Here is a 14,728-nt window from a genome sequence, read left to right on the forward strand (position 1 = left end):
AAAGTTCTAATGTCAGTGAAGTTTTTCCCCAAGTAATCACTCTGCCTGCGATGTTATGACATGTTCTGAAATAAATGCTTAAGAAGTCTAAATGTCGACCTGTCTCGTGTTCGCCTGGGTTGTCTGAGATCTCCATGGCGTACATCTTGAGGCCTTGTGAGCTTTTCCCAATGTTGTAGATCCTTGTGATGTTGGGGCACTCCTCATTTATCACCTTCATCATCTAAAGCATTGAAATAAAAGAAGGAACAAATTTATTGCTCATTTATGTTTAATTTATTTTTGGCCAGAATTTCCTCTTCACTGTCTTGTGCAAAACCTGTCTCATCTCCTTGTAGTTGTGATGTCTGAAGTCCAGATCGTCTGATGCGTTGACCTCATTCTCACTGTGGTAGCTGCCTGTAAAATAACACCCATAATGTCAGAAATAAATGAAGTAATACATTAGTTACACAGACCGCAATTCAAATAAAATTGGAGAAAGAGAGAGAAATAGCTTTCTTTCTTTATAAAGACTAACTACTCAATGAGCTGGGTTGGTTACTGGATAGCAGCCATCAAGTTAGCTAGCTAGATAGTAGTTTACTAGCTATCTAGCTTACTGAAAGTATTTTTAATTATTAAATCATGGTTTTACTTTTTAATTAATTAGTGACCCATTTAAACAATGTACTTGATTTTTCTCTTTTGAGTTTTTTTGTTGTTGTTAAAGCTACTACTGTTCTAGCAGTTGGAATAGCTGTTATTCGAGCCTCACCACTGAGAGACATCTTAGCAGTTCATGTTAAAGTTCATGGTAAAGAAATGGATATCTCCAGTGCTGTGTGTAAATATAGCCCATGTTTGCCAAACTGCAGTGTTTTTCTTTCCAGGGGAAGGTGAATGAGAATGTCCTAACTCAAAGGAAGGAAACCCTGGATGAAAATATCTAAATATAAACTTCTCAGTAGTTCTAGAGTTAAGAAACCTGAATTATGTCCCCAAACATCGATACACCGTCCTAAAATGCCAGTTTCAGCTATTTTAATGTTACCTACACATTGCAGAGTGTAGTTTAAGTGAGTCAGTCAGTTGTATAGAAAACGATAGATTGATTGAATGAAATAAAATTTGATGTTTTTTTATGTCAGAACTTTTAAGGACCTTTTATATGTTTTCCTGCTTCAGTTCGCCTGGTTTAAAGGAATGGACCGTTAAGTTCTTTAGAAGTTGGTCACATACTCAGTCACATGGTTCAGGGGTGTTAGAGTAAAGAAACACAGTAGTTCTCCTGATTGCCAATTTTGTTTGTCCTGATGTTGTTGTCTGTAGCACTGACTTGGTAGCTGACAGGCCAGGACTTCGGCTCTCAGACACAAGCTGCCGTTCCAGCTCTGGGGAAGAATCCGGATGTAACGCGCTACCACCGGTGCGGCAAACTGACTCATTACGGGTGTTTCCTTATCCACGTTCCCATAGAAGAGCTTGAGGAAAGGGATCACACAGAGAGAGGGATTATGTTTTTGAGATTTCTCTTTGAAAATCTCCGGCTGGAGTACAGTATTTAGGTCCCGCTCACCCATTCGGCGTAGCCATCGTGCAGCACCGTCCAGTCCCGGCTGTCGTTGCTGAAGGCAACAAAGTAGGACGATACGAAATCCTCCCTGAAATGAGAACATAAGTCACGAGTCCACAGTCCTTCCAAGCTCCAAGATCTAGAGATGGAAGGTCTTGACAAAATAGCTCAAACGTATGCCGCATTTCCACTAACCATAAAATTTAAATTAAGACTAAGTTTTTATTTATGAAATGTGATCCAGTGTTATGAGAAGAGATTGATAAAAAGAAAAAAAAACTTTTTAAAATGGCGTTTAAAAACAAACAAAACTCACAGTTGCTCCGAGTTCTTCCCTTGGGTGATGACACCGGTGAACTCCACCTCTCGCCGAGCGTCCACCTGGAACCAGTGCTCCTTGTCCTCAGGCTCTGCACACCATGCACCTCCATACATGTCCTCCTCATCTTCAGAGCTCTGCAAACACAGTTCACAAACCAGAGCTGCAAATACACTGTTGTATCCTTCATCATACTTTATGAGAGACTATATAGGCACCCTTCTGTCAAATTTTAATCGGAGTTTGATGGATGATTGATTGATGACTAATAGATTTTGATTTCCGGTCACAGGATGCCCCTCCCCCCCCTTCCCCCCCCCCCCCCCCCCTCCCACCTTTCCCACCCATCCCCCACCTTTCCCACCCATCCCCCCACACAGATCCGTTTTTCCCACGCCTTCAGACCTGTTATAGCAACCTTCTGTCAAATTTTAATCGGAGTTTGATGGATGATTGATTGATGACTAATAGATTTTGATTTCCGGTCACAGGATGCCCCTCCCCCACCTTTCCCACCCCTCCCCCACCTTTCCCACCCCTCCCCCCACCTTTCCCACCCATCCCCCCACACAGATCCGTTTTTCCCACGCCTTCAGACCAGTATGAGTTGTAAGAATAATACAGGTAAAATATGGAAATTATGAGTTTTAAGAATAATACAATGAAAGTATGAAAAACAATGAAAGTGTTAGATAATTGAGAATAATATACAATATAGTATATTTAAATAGGATGTTGTAGTTACCTCTGGTTTTAAACGGAATATCCTCCTGAGACACTGCGGAAACGGGCTCTGCGAGGCAGGTTAAAAAAATCCTAGTTGGGTGATTCTCATGACCTTTGGGGTCAAAACACATCCTCTGGCAAAGAATCGATAACAATGATGCTCGGTCTATATCTCCGGTTTTAAAACGGAATATCTTCCTGAGAATATTGTGTGAAACGGGAAAGGACTCTGGGAGGCAGGTTAAAAAAATCCTAGTTGGGTGATTCTCATGACCTTTGGGGTCAAAACACATGTTGTGCAAGGAAACTCTATGCCACCGACATCCTCTGACAAACAATCGATAACAATGGCGATCGATCTCTGGTTTTAAAACGGAATATCTTCCTGATCGGGTCTGCTATCAGCTCTTGGAATCTGCATATGTCACCACCCAGACCCCCTGCCATGGGTGCTTGTCTGTGTGTGTGTGTGTGTGTGTGTGTGTGTGTGTGTGTGTGTGTGTGTGTGTGTGCGCACCCGTAAGACTGAACACATACCTCTACAGAAAGCCTAGAGTTTTAACTGTTTTACTGCTTTATTTTATGGTAGCATGATTAGTCAGTGCTGACTATGAGTTTGTGATTTCCTTCATCACTTAAATTTTAAACTCTTATAGATTTTTTTTCTGTAACACTTGCTAGTGTGCAACATGTCAGTAAATGTTCCTCATTTGTACACGTACTTCTGAAGAACATGTGACAGACAGTAAACAGGCCTACGTGAGGCTGCTCAAATTTAACTTTTATCTTTCCGCAGTTAAAGAATTTGTCCAGACTTTTCCAGAATTTGGCCCGGCATCACTGTGAATAATTTTGTTCAGTTTTTTTTTCTTGCTGTTGAATCAACGCTGATCTTCCCACTGTTTCATGTTTTCTCCAAAATAGTAAATCTTGGTTTAAATACATTCGAAACTCAGATTGTTTTTCTGTAACACTTGCTAGTGTGAAACATGTTAGTAAAAGTTCCTCATCTGTAAATTTATTTCTGAACAATATCTGACAGGGACTAAACAGGCCTCGGTGAGGTTCCCTTGGATTTCTATTGATTTATTGAATGTGTAAATATTTATCATATAGTTTTTTTTCTTTTGGTGTTTGTTGCACAAAATCAAATATATGCCGGCTATCAACCAACAATTAAATCAGTGAATTTGTGTTTTTTCTTAAATACTCCCTCTCACTGAGACTTACTTACATCTTCTGACAACTAGCTTATAATAACTTATAATAACATTGACTAAGTTTGCTATTGGTACACTTTACCTAAAAATAAAAATTAAACATACTCACTACACAACCATGCTCCAAGAGTTGCTCACAAAATGGTGAATTGTTTTGTTACCTTAAAAATGATCTGCAGCTTTTGTTCCTTGATGCTGTCTGTTCACTAACAGACAGTAAACCTCTTGTAATTGATAAGCTTATAAATGATCAATGCGAAACATCAGTATGCGCTAAAGAAGATCATATCAGTCAGATTAAGTAAAATATCATTATACTCAAAGCAATCAAAATTATATTTCTCTGAAAGGTCTTTTTTTTCAGAGAGTTTAGACTGTATGAAAGGAATCAGTGAAATATACTATGAAATATTTTATCTGCTGCATCCCCATAATAAAACTTCAATTGTGAATTGAATGATTACATTGCATCTAGATACAAAAGAATCAACCGTTAAGTCAGTAATCATACTGACTAACAAGATCTGATCAAACAAGAAACTTGACTACCTCAAGGGATTTCTCACATTGGAGAATAAACCGTCTGACTTTCTTTAGCCACTAAATTTAACCTTACCAAAGTTTTGCCTTGGAGTAAACAGGTACTGAGTTTGAAGCGGATCAGACGCCTTCAGCCATCTGCTAAAGCTAGACTCCGGCCTTCCTCACTGTAAAATAAAACATTAGACTTAAAAAAAGTTCAAGCGAACATCACTTAATTATCATCGACTTGTTGTTTGTACTCATCTTAAACAAGTGGCAGAAACATTTGGATATATAAAAAAAAGCTTTATAAGTTAATCTATTTAAGTTGAGTCCATGCAACAAGTAAAATAAAATAAAAAGTGAACTATTTGAAAGTAATGAGGATTTAGGGTGATAAAAGTTGAACATTTTAACATGTCCAGACACTACACCATTTCTGCTCAAGCAAACCAAAAGGTTTTGAACAGAACAACCATGTCAAATAATGAGACCGTGAATCTTTAATCTATGTAGCAAATATATTGCTGCTGCTGCTGTAGGCAGAAAATAAAATAAGTTTTACAGAGAATAATATTTTGGATGAGTTTAAGAATATTGTTTGCCTAAATCACACGGTGTAACTACGCTTGTCTTTTATATGTAGCAGTAATTGAATCTTTTTGAGGCAATTGGTTGTATAAATTAAAGTAAATACGACCTATTTTCCTGCTCCACATACTTAGCTAGTAATTTGCCAGTTAGCTTCCCAGTCTGAACTTCTGGGCAATGTCTTGATTCAGTCAAATCTTCTATCTCGTATCTCCTGAACTCTGATATTTTGCTCGCTGGTCTTCATCGTGCTTTGAATGCAGTATCTGGTTTCTCTTACTTTAACCCGCCCAACTTGCACCTGATTGGCATGTTAGCCTTTTGATTCCCTCCCAGCGAGGCGGTGCTTCACAAAGCAAACTGTTTGTCAAACTGTTGATCTGTGGCTGTTTTAGAAGATATGGTGACTGAGGTTTAGACAGTACTAGCCGGCTCATGCAGCTTGTTTTTACTAGATGGCAGTCCTAAAAGTACATATCTTTAAAATATGAATAAATACGTACAATTCCATAATTATTCGATCCAACGGTTATAGAGGTTTTGTAATAATGCAATTCATGTATTTTACATTTTCTGGACTAAAGGAGAATTTCAGTTCAACACCTGTGGTTTCTTAATGTAAGTGTTTCTGCTACTGGACAAGAAACAGGGTTAAAAGAGGATTTAGAAAGCAAAATACAAAGATGATAGTTGTTTTTACCGAGAGCAAGGCTGTGACTAGTTATCAGGACAGAACGAGACGTGTAAAACTGTTGGGCATCTGCTCCAATAATTTATTAATCTTTAGGAAATATTTTTGGACACAGCCATCCGCAGGAGCAAGATGAAGCAAGAACATCGCAACATCAGATGTATTTTTTCATCCTTATATCAGTGATTTAAAACTATTTTTTAATTTTGCGTCATCTTAAAGATGGAAAGAGTCAATTATTTTTTCACCCATGGAAAAGTGTAATGTGTTTATTATGAGTAGGATTAACCAAGCTGAAGGAAAACAAAGAAAAAGGATAAATAAATATTCATTGATACAGAACCGAATCAGCAAATATGAACTTATGAAACTATTGAAACCTTCAAGAATTTTATGTTGTGTAAGATATTTAAGAAACTAAAACTGAATCTGCGTTCATGAATTTCTTTATTTGGTTGTTATCTGTAAAATACGTCTACCTTGTGTTTTGTTGAACACCAGACATCTCATCTCTTTTCCACAGTTTTTCACTTAGTTCCACTACTGCAGTGGATTTTATAGTCAATGTTTAAAGCCAGCACAGAGTCTGAAGCGATGGAGGAAATTTACGTCAATATGGAACCTGTTGGAAAAACTGCATCTAATCACATAGGTAAGAACAAAGTTACAGAGAAATCTAGCATGTAATGAATTCAATTTTGCTAAGGTTGAGGTTTTTGTTAAGGTTGGAGCAGCTCCAAAGAGAGGCTCTGCCTCCGTGCGGCTGTATGGTTGGGAATCCTGAATGTTTTACTTTTGGCTGAACTCATCGCCCTCAGTGTTCACAGTGAGTCTTGTTCTAGTCATCTTAAAGATGTAAAAAGAGTAAATTTTATGTTTCTGTTATATAAAAAAGGTCATTGTTCCCCTTTTGAAATCAAACTGACCAAATAGCAAGGGTTTAAAAAGAATAAAGCTTAGTGACTCAAAGTTTTGCAGAGAGGTGAAACATTACACATGAGTTTGATTCATTTTCAACAATAGTTGCATTTGCAGCCATTTATGTTAGGGTGTCTTTAATATCTTCTCTTTTTCAAACTATTTACCCAACGATTCATTGTTCAGTGTTACCTCAGTTTAAATTCTACAGGCATAACCAAAATCATAAAACTATTTTATAAGTCTTAAGTGAAAATACGGTCTTGCCACTTCTTTTTGCAAACATGGTTGTTAATTAAATTTTTTTTCAGCTCATGACATGACAGCAGATTTTTCTGACATCAACAACATTCTGACCGAGCAGAACAGCAGCAGCGAGTTTCCCTCCATGAACGCTAACTTCACTGAAACGGCTCCACGAGCTGAAGACACTTTAAGGTTGGTCAAAACTTTAAAAAAATTTGGATCTCGTTAAAAATTGAATTCTACTCTGAATTGTAGAGTATAACTAATAACTTTCCTTTTTGGTCTAAATGAATATAATGTAAATGAACAACTTTTATTTTAATTTATTAAGTGCTCTATCATTTGCGTGTGCTGAAAAACAACAATGTAAAACAAACTAAACTTTGTTTGTTTTCTCCTTAAAGGGAAATTGTGTCCTGCAGAACGAACAAACATCAATTGTTCCTGTTCATCCAGGGGCTGAGGAAGAAGAGAAGAACAGATCCACTGGTGATGGATGATTAGGATCTGTGTTCACTGTGATATTATTCACCAACAATAATGTAGCCTACGTTGTTACATAAAACCCTAAAGATAAAATGTTCACTTCCAACTGTTGTGACCTGCATCTAATAACACAACTCTGTGTTTTTCTTTCTTGTTAAAACTCTTGACATGATAAACAAATGTTAGAGGATGGTTTTGTGCAGAGAATCGGTTTAGCATGATGCTCTCTGAATGTGTCTTAATGTGACTTTTACTACGAGACTTTATGGAGTTCCAGTTGTGTCCGGTAATATCAGAATAAATTCTATCTTGGTAGAATTATATTTCTACATTTCCAATTATTTACTATCATTTGTAATAAAGTGATGCCAACACCGCGGATTCAACAGTGAGAAGTTTGTTCTAGTCATCTTAAAGATGGAAAGAGTCAATGTTGTGCTGATTCTGACTAACTGAATGATTAACTGAATGACTTTTTATTCATTTCAGAGTTCAATCAGCGAGATTATTCATTTTGTGATGGTCCTAGTCTATGAAAGAAAGAAACAAAGAAGGAAAGCAGCAAATGTACATGTTGGTTCCCCTGAAAATACGGATAAATTCAGTCATTGTAGGGTTAAAGTAATTTGAAGAGGGAGAAGCGTATAATCAAGTCAATGACGAGTCAATGACTTGATGCATTCTGCATTTTTTAACTCGGTTAACTTAACGTTTTGTTTTTTTACTGACTTTAATACATTTAAATTGCTACGTTGTTTGATAAGTAGAATGGAAATGACTTTTTTTTTGTAAATGGTTTTGTAAATTAGCGTTTTATAAATCAACTGAATTGAATTAAGAAATTTGACCATCGGATTGGACTGAAGAGAAATGATGAGCAATGTTTTTTGGGTTTGGGTTTTATAAAGCAAAGATTGGTATTTTTGTAACATCAAAAGTTCATTTTTGAGGCAAAACTAAGAAACTTATAAAAAATTCAAATTGCATTTTCCTACATACCGTTGCCTGGTGTTTTAACAGGTAAAGGTTGTCAAAAACCATGATCTTAAATTTTATTTACAAAGCAATTTTCAAAGAAAGTCCTAATATTCTGTACAACATAATTCACAGGTTACAAATACTAAAAAAGTCAAGCATCAGAATCACTAAAAACTCATGACAAAAAAAAAAACTTGTGACAGCAACCTTGCTCCTGAATTTGGGTCAGGAAAATAAAGCTAGAGAAGCAAACTCTTTCACAATTTAGATTTACAGATTCACAGGAAAAGCTACGTTTTCAACAACTATATAGATTTAGAAAAACAAAAAAACAAATTTTAGGCATAACTATTGTATTTTACCTGCCTCAGGGGCTTTGTTGGATCACTTTATGTAGCATGATTTATTAGTAGCATCATGTAGTGCGATAGTGCCAGAGTGCAACATCAGTGTTTGGAATAAGTTTCGTATCTTTAATGGCATGAAACATCATTTTTTACATCAGCGGGATGTTAAAAGTCTTGTATCTAAACATCTTATGGGGAGGTTTTTATTGTTTCCTTATTTATTGTTTCCTTAAAACTGTTAAAGGTGTTGAATGGCATGCTTATGGCCTGGAAAATGTGCTACACGGCATGCATTTGAAGCTTTGACCCAACACAGGGCAGGCTGTACACTGTGATGGAGATATTTGTCTCTTTAAAGATCTGTTCCAGGATCTTTGACACCTTTGACCACTGCAGCTGGTCCAGGCCACAGCCAATTCTGAGGGAGGAGATACGAGACAAGCAAATTGATTAATTATTCCCAATAAAGAAGAAGATTTAAGGGTATTTATTATAGTCATTTATTCACAGTAGTTCCTACAAACCGGGGTATTGATATCCTATTGACACCATTTTCTAAGCAGTGAGATTTCATGTCTTCCAGACTCTGTCTTAGGTTGACATACGTGGGTTTCTGGCTGGCTTTTTTCTTTGTGATCTGAGACACACAATAGGAAAGATACAGTTACCAGATTAAATAATGAAGCAGGTTTTGGTCCTATGCAGTATAATTGTGGTATGTTTACCAGATAGTAGATGAAACGTTGATCATGTGTCAGGACAGCACACTACCCCGGCAGCTTCTCTATTAGGACATACATAAAAAAAAAAATTAAAAAAAATACAAAACAGAATATGATTTAGCACTTGCTGTTGAAATCATACATTTGAATGAACTGCAAAAACATAAAACATTTTTTCCAAAACAAAGATTTTAGTAACTAGTCTGACTCACTCTGCTCCTTTAACTCTGAGACTCGACCAAACTTCTTCTTGAACATCACCGCTATGCCTGCTCCCATGCGACAGTCTTCACTGATGCAGTGGGCCAAGGATTCATCGCGTGGACAGGAGAACACATCTCCGGTGACATACTTTAATATCCAGTTGGTTGATTGATAGAGTTCCTCAGTTTTGCCCATGTTCATACTTTCTTAAGCGCAACTTGGAGAAAACTATAACCACAAAGTACCAAGTTGGTAACGGCGCTTACTACAGCCTTGCTTATCCCCTCTACATGTGGCCCCACACTAGGCTGTGTCTCATTGTTCCTTTAAGCACCATCCACTTTGCAGAATTTTTTTTCCAAATTTGTCCGGGGGTTGTTAGTCCCAGTAAACTATAATAAGCTGGATTTTCTGTTTGGCTCAAAAATGAACTTTTGATGTTACAAAAATACCAATCTTTGCTTTATAAAACCCAAACCCAAAAAACATTGCTCATCATTTCTCTTCAGTCCAATCCGATGGTCAAATTTCTTAATTCAATTCAGTTGATTTATAAAACGCTAATTTACAAAACCATTTACAAAAAAAAAGTCATTTCCATTCTACTTATCAAACAACGTAGCAATTTAAATGTATTAAAGTCAGTAAAAAAACAAAACGTTAAGTTAACCGAGTTAAAAAATGCAGAATGCATCAAGTCATTGACTCGTCATTGACTTGATTATACGCTTCTCCCTCTTCAAATTACTTTAACCCTACAATGACTGAATTTATCCGTATTTTCAGGGGAACCAACATGTACATTTGCTGCTTTCCTTCTTTGTTTCTTTCTTTCATAGACTAGGACCATCACAAAATGAATAATCTCGCTGATTGAACTCTGAAATGAATAAAAAGTCATTCAGTTAATCATTCAGTTAGTCAGAATCAGCACAACATTGACTCTTTCCATCTTTAAGATGACTAGAACAAACTTCTCACTGTTGAATCCGCGGTGTTGGCATCACTTTATTACAAATGATAGTAAATAATTGGAAATGTAGAAATATAATTCTACCAAGATAGAATTTATTCTGATATTACCGGACACAACTGGAACTCCATAAAGTCTCGTAGTAAAAGTCACATTAAGACACATTCAGAGAGCATCATGCTAAACCGATTCTCTGCACAAAACCATCCTCTAACATTTGTTTATCATGTCAAGAGTTTTAACAAGAAAGAAAAACACAGAGTTGTGTTATTAGATGCAGGTCACAACAGTTGGAAGTGAACATTTTATCTTTAGGGTTTTATGTAACAACGTAGGCTACATTATTGTTGGTGAATAATATCACAGTGAACACAGATCCTAATCATCCATCACCAGTGGATCTGTTCTTCTCTTCTTCCTCAGCCCCTGGATGAACAGGAACAATTGATGTTTGTTCGTTCTGCAGGACACAATTTCCCTTTAAGGAGAAAACAAACAAAGTTTAGTTTGTTTTACATTGTTGTTTTTCAGCACACGCAAATGATAGAGCACTTAATAAATTAAAATAAAAGTTGTTCATTTACATTATATTCATTTAGACCAAAAAGGAAAGTTATTAGTTATACTCTACAATTCAGAGTAGAATTCAATTTTTAACGAGATCCAAATTTTTTAAAAGTTTTGACCAACCTTAAAGCGTCTTCAGCTCGTGGAGCCGTTTCAGTGAAGTTAGCGTTCATGGAGGGAAACTCGCTGCTGCTGTTCTGCTCGGTCAGAATGTTGTTGATGTCAGAAAAATCTGCTGTCATGTCATGAGCTGAAAAAAAATTTAATTAACAACCATGTTTGCAAAAAGAAGTGGCAAGACCGTATTTTCACTTAAGACTTATAAAATAGTTTTATGATTTTGGTTATGCCTGTAGAATTTAAACTGAGGTAACACTGAACAATGAATCGTTGGGTAAATAGTTTGAAAAAGAGAAGATATTAAAGACACCCTAACATAAATGGCTGCAAATGCAACTATTGTTGAAAATGAATCAAACTCATGTGTAATGTTTCACCTCTCTGCAAAACTTTGAGTCACTAAGCTTTATTCTTTTTAAACCCTTGCTATTTGGTCAGTTTGATTTCAAAAGGGGAACAATGACCTTTTTTATATAACAGAAACATAAAATTTACTCTTTTTACATCTTTAAGATGACTAGAACAAGACTCACTGTGAACACTGAGGGCGATGAGTTCAGCCAAAAGTAAGACATTCAGGATTCCCAAACAGACAGCCGCACGGAGGCAGAGCCTCTCTTTGGAGCTGCTCCAACCTTAACAAAAACCTCAACCTTAGCAAAATTGAATTCATTACATGCTAGATTTCTCTGTAACTTTGTTCTTACCTATGTGATTAGATGCAGTTTTTCCAACAGGTTCCATATTGACGTAAATTTCCTCCATCGCTTCAGACTCTGTGCTGGCTTTAAACATTGACTATAAAATCCACTGCAGTAGTGGAACTAAGTGAAAAACTGTGGAAAAGAGATGAGATGTCTGGTGTTCAACAAAACACAAGGTAGACGTATTTTACAGATAACAACCAAATAAAGAAATTCATGAACGCAGATTCAGTTTTAGTTTCTTAAATATCTTACACAACATAAAATTCTTGAAGGTTTCAATAGTTTCATAAGTTCATATTTGCTGATTCGGTTCTGTATCAATGAATATTTATTTATCCTTTTTCTTTGTTTTCCTTCAGCTTGGTTAATCCTACTCATAATAAACACATTACACTTTTCCATGGGTGAAAAAATAATTGACTCTTTCCATCTTTAAGATGACGCAAAATTAAAAAATAGTTTTAAATCACTGATATAAGGATGAAAAAATACATCTGATGTTGCGATGTTCTTGCTTCATCTTGCTCCTGCGGATGGCTGTGTCCAAAAATATTTCCTAAAGATTAATAAATTATTGGAGCAGATGCCCAACAGTTTTACAGGTCTCGTTCTGTCCTGATAACTAGTCACAGCCTTGCTCTCGGTAAAAACAACTATCATCTTTGTATTTTGCTTTCTAAATCCTCTTTTAACCCTGTTTCTTGTCCAGTAGCAGAAACACTTACATTAAGAAACCACAGGTGTTGAACTGAAATTCTCCTTTAGTCCAGAAAATGTAAAATACATGAATTGCATTATTACAAAACTTCTATAACCGTTGGATCGAATAATTATGGAATTGTACGTATTTATTCATATTTTAAAGATATGTACTTTTAGGACTGCCATCTAGTAAAAACAAGCTGCATGAGCCGGCTAGTACTGTCTAAACCTCAGTCACCATATCTTCTAAAACAGCCACAGATCAACAGTTTGACAAACAGTTTGCTTTGTGAAGCACCGCCTCGCTGGGAGGGAATCAAAAGGCTAACATGCCAATCAGGTGCAAGTTGGGCGGGTTAAAGTAAGAGAAACCAGATACTGCATTCAAAGCACGATGAAGACCAGCGAGCAAAATATCAGAGTTCAGGAGATACGAGATAGAAGATTTGACTGAATCAAGACATTGCCCAGAAGTTCAGACTGGGAAGCTAACTGGCAAATTACTAGCTAAGTATGTGGAGCAGGAAAATAGGTCGTATTTACTTTAATTTATACAACCAATTGCCTCAAAAAGATTCAATTACTGCTACATATAAAAGACAAGCGTAGTTACACCGTGTGATTTAGGCAAACAATATTCTTAAACTCATCCAAAATATTATTCTCTGTAAAACTTATTTTATTTTCTGCCTACAGCAGCAGCAGCAATATATTTGCTACATAGATTAAAGATTCACGGTCTCATTATTTGACATGGTTGTTCTGTTCAAAACCTTTTGGTTTGCTTGAGCAGAAATGGTGTAGTGTCTGGACATGTTAAAATGTTCAACTTTTATCACCCTAAATCCTCATTACTTTCAAATAGTTCACTTTTTATTTTATTTTACTTGTTGCATGGACTCAACTTAAATAGATTAACTTATAAAGCTTTTTTTTATATATCCAAATGTTTCTGCCACTTGTTTAAGATGAGTACAAACAACAAGTCGATGATAATTAAGTGATGTTCGCTTGAACTTTTTTTAAGTCTAATGTTTTATTTTACAGTGAGGAAGGCCGGAGTCTAGCTTTAGCAGATGGCTGAAGGCGTCTGATCCGCTTCAAACTCAGTACCTGTTTACTCCAAGGCAAAACTTTGGTAAGGTTAAATTTAGTGGCTAAAGAAAGTCAGACGGTTTATTCTCCAATGTGAGAAATCCCTTGAGGTAGTCAAGTTTCTTGTTTGATCAGATCTTGTTAGTCAGTATGATTACTGACTTAACGGTTGATTCTTTTGTATCTAGATGCAATGTAATCATTCAATTCACAATTGAAGTTTTATTATGGGGATGCAGCAGATAAAATATTTCATAGTATATTTCACTGATTCCTTTCATACAGTCTAAACTCTCTGAAAAAAAAGACCTTTCAGAGAAATATAATTTTGATTGCTTTGAGTATAATGATATTTTACTTAATCTGACTGATATGATCTTCTTTAGCGCATACTGATGTTTCGCATTGATCATTTATAAGCTTATCAATTACAAGAGGTTTACTGTCTGTTAGTGAACAGACAGCATCAAGGAACAAAAGCTGCAGATCATTTTTAAGGTAACAAAACAATTCACCATTTTGTGAGCAACTCTTGGAGCATGGTTGTGTAGTGAGTATGTTTAATTTTTATTTTTAGGTAAAGTGTACCAATAGCAAACTTAGTCAATGTTATTATAAGTTATTATAAGCTAGTTGTCAGAAGATGTAAGTAAGTCTCAGTGAGAGGGAGTATTTAAGAAAAAACACAAATTCACTGATTTAATTGTTGGTTGATAGCCGGCATATATTTGATTTTGTGCAACAAACACCAAAAGAAAAAAAACTATATGATAAATATTTACACATTCAATAAATCAATAGAAATCCAAGGGAACCTCACCGAGGCCTGTTTAGTCCCTGTCAGATATTGTTCAGAAATAAATTTACAGATGAGGAACTTTTACTAACATGTTTCACACTAGCAAGTGTTACAGAAAAACAATCTGAGTTTCGAATGTATTTAAACCAAGATTTACTATTTTGGAGAAAACATGAAACAGTGGGAAGATCAGCGTTGATTCAACAGCAAGAAAAAAAAACTGAACAAAATTATTCACAG

General features: G+C 36.0%; 1 protein-coding gene and 1 long non-coding RNA gene across 2 annotated transcripts in view; both read right to left on the reverse strand.

Annotated features, from left to right (window-relative positions):
- Positions 1–14,728, reverse strand: part of aebp1a (AE binding protein 1a) — a 31,398-nt gene that overhangs the window by 5,655 nt on the left and 11,015 nt on the right. The window contains exons 9-13 of the mRNA XM_028026468.1: positions 1,872–2,011; positions 1,559–1,643; positions 1,319–1,463; positions 320–399; positions 100–223 (exon numbers count right to left, since the gene is read on the reverse strand). Coding sequence (XP_027882269.1) covers positions 100–223; positions 320–399; positions 1,319–1,463; positions 1,559–1,643; positions 1,872–2,011 — 574 coding nt within the window. The remainder of the gene's footprint in view (positions 1–99; positions 224–319; positions 400–1,318; positions 1,464–1,558; positions 1,644–1,871; positions 2,012–14,728) is intronic.
- LOC114150180 (uncharacterized) lies at positions 9,071–9,417 on the reverse strand. Its single transcript, XR_003596682.1, has 2 exons — positions 9,325–9,417; positions 9,071–9,236 (listed from the first exon to the last, which is right to left on the reverse strand). It is a non-coding gene; the product is annotated as an uncharacterized LOC114150180 (long non-coding RNA).

Source organism: Xiphophorus couchianus, chromosome 8 (assembly GCF_001444195.1).
Source record: "Xiphophorus couchianus chromosome 8, X_couchianus-1.0, whole genome shotgun sequence".
Classification (NCBI taxonomy): Eukaryota; Metazoa; Chordata; class Actinopteri; order Cyprinodontiformes; family Poeciliidae; genus Xiphophorus; species Xiphophorus couchianus.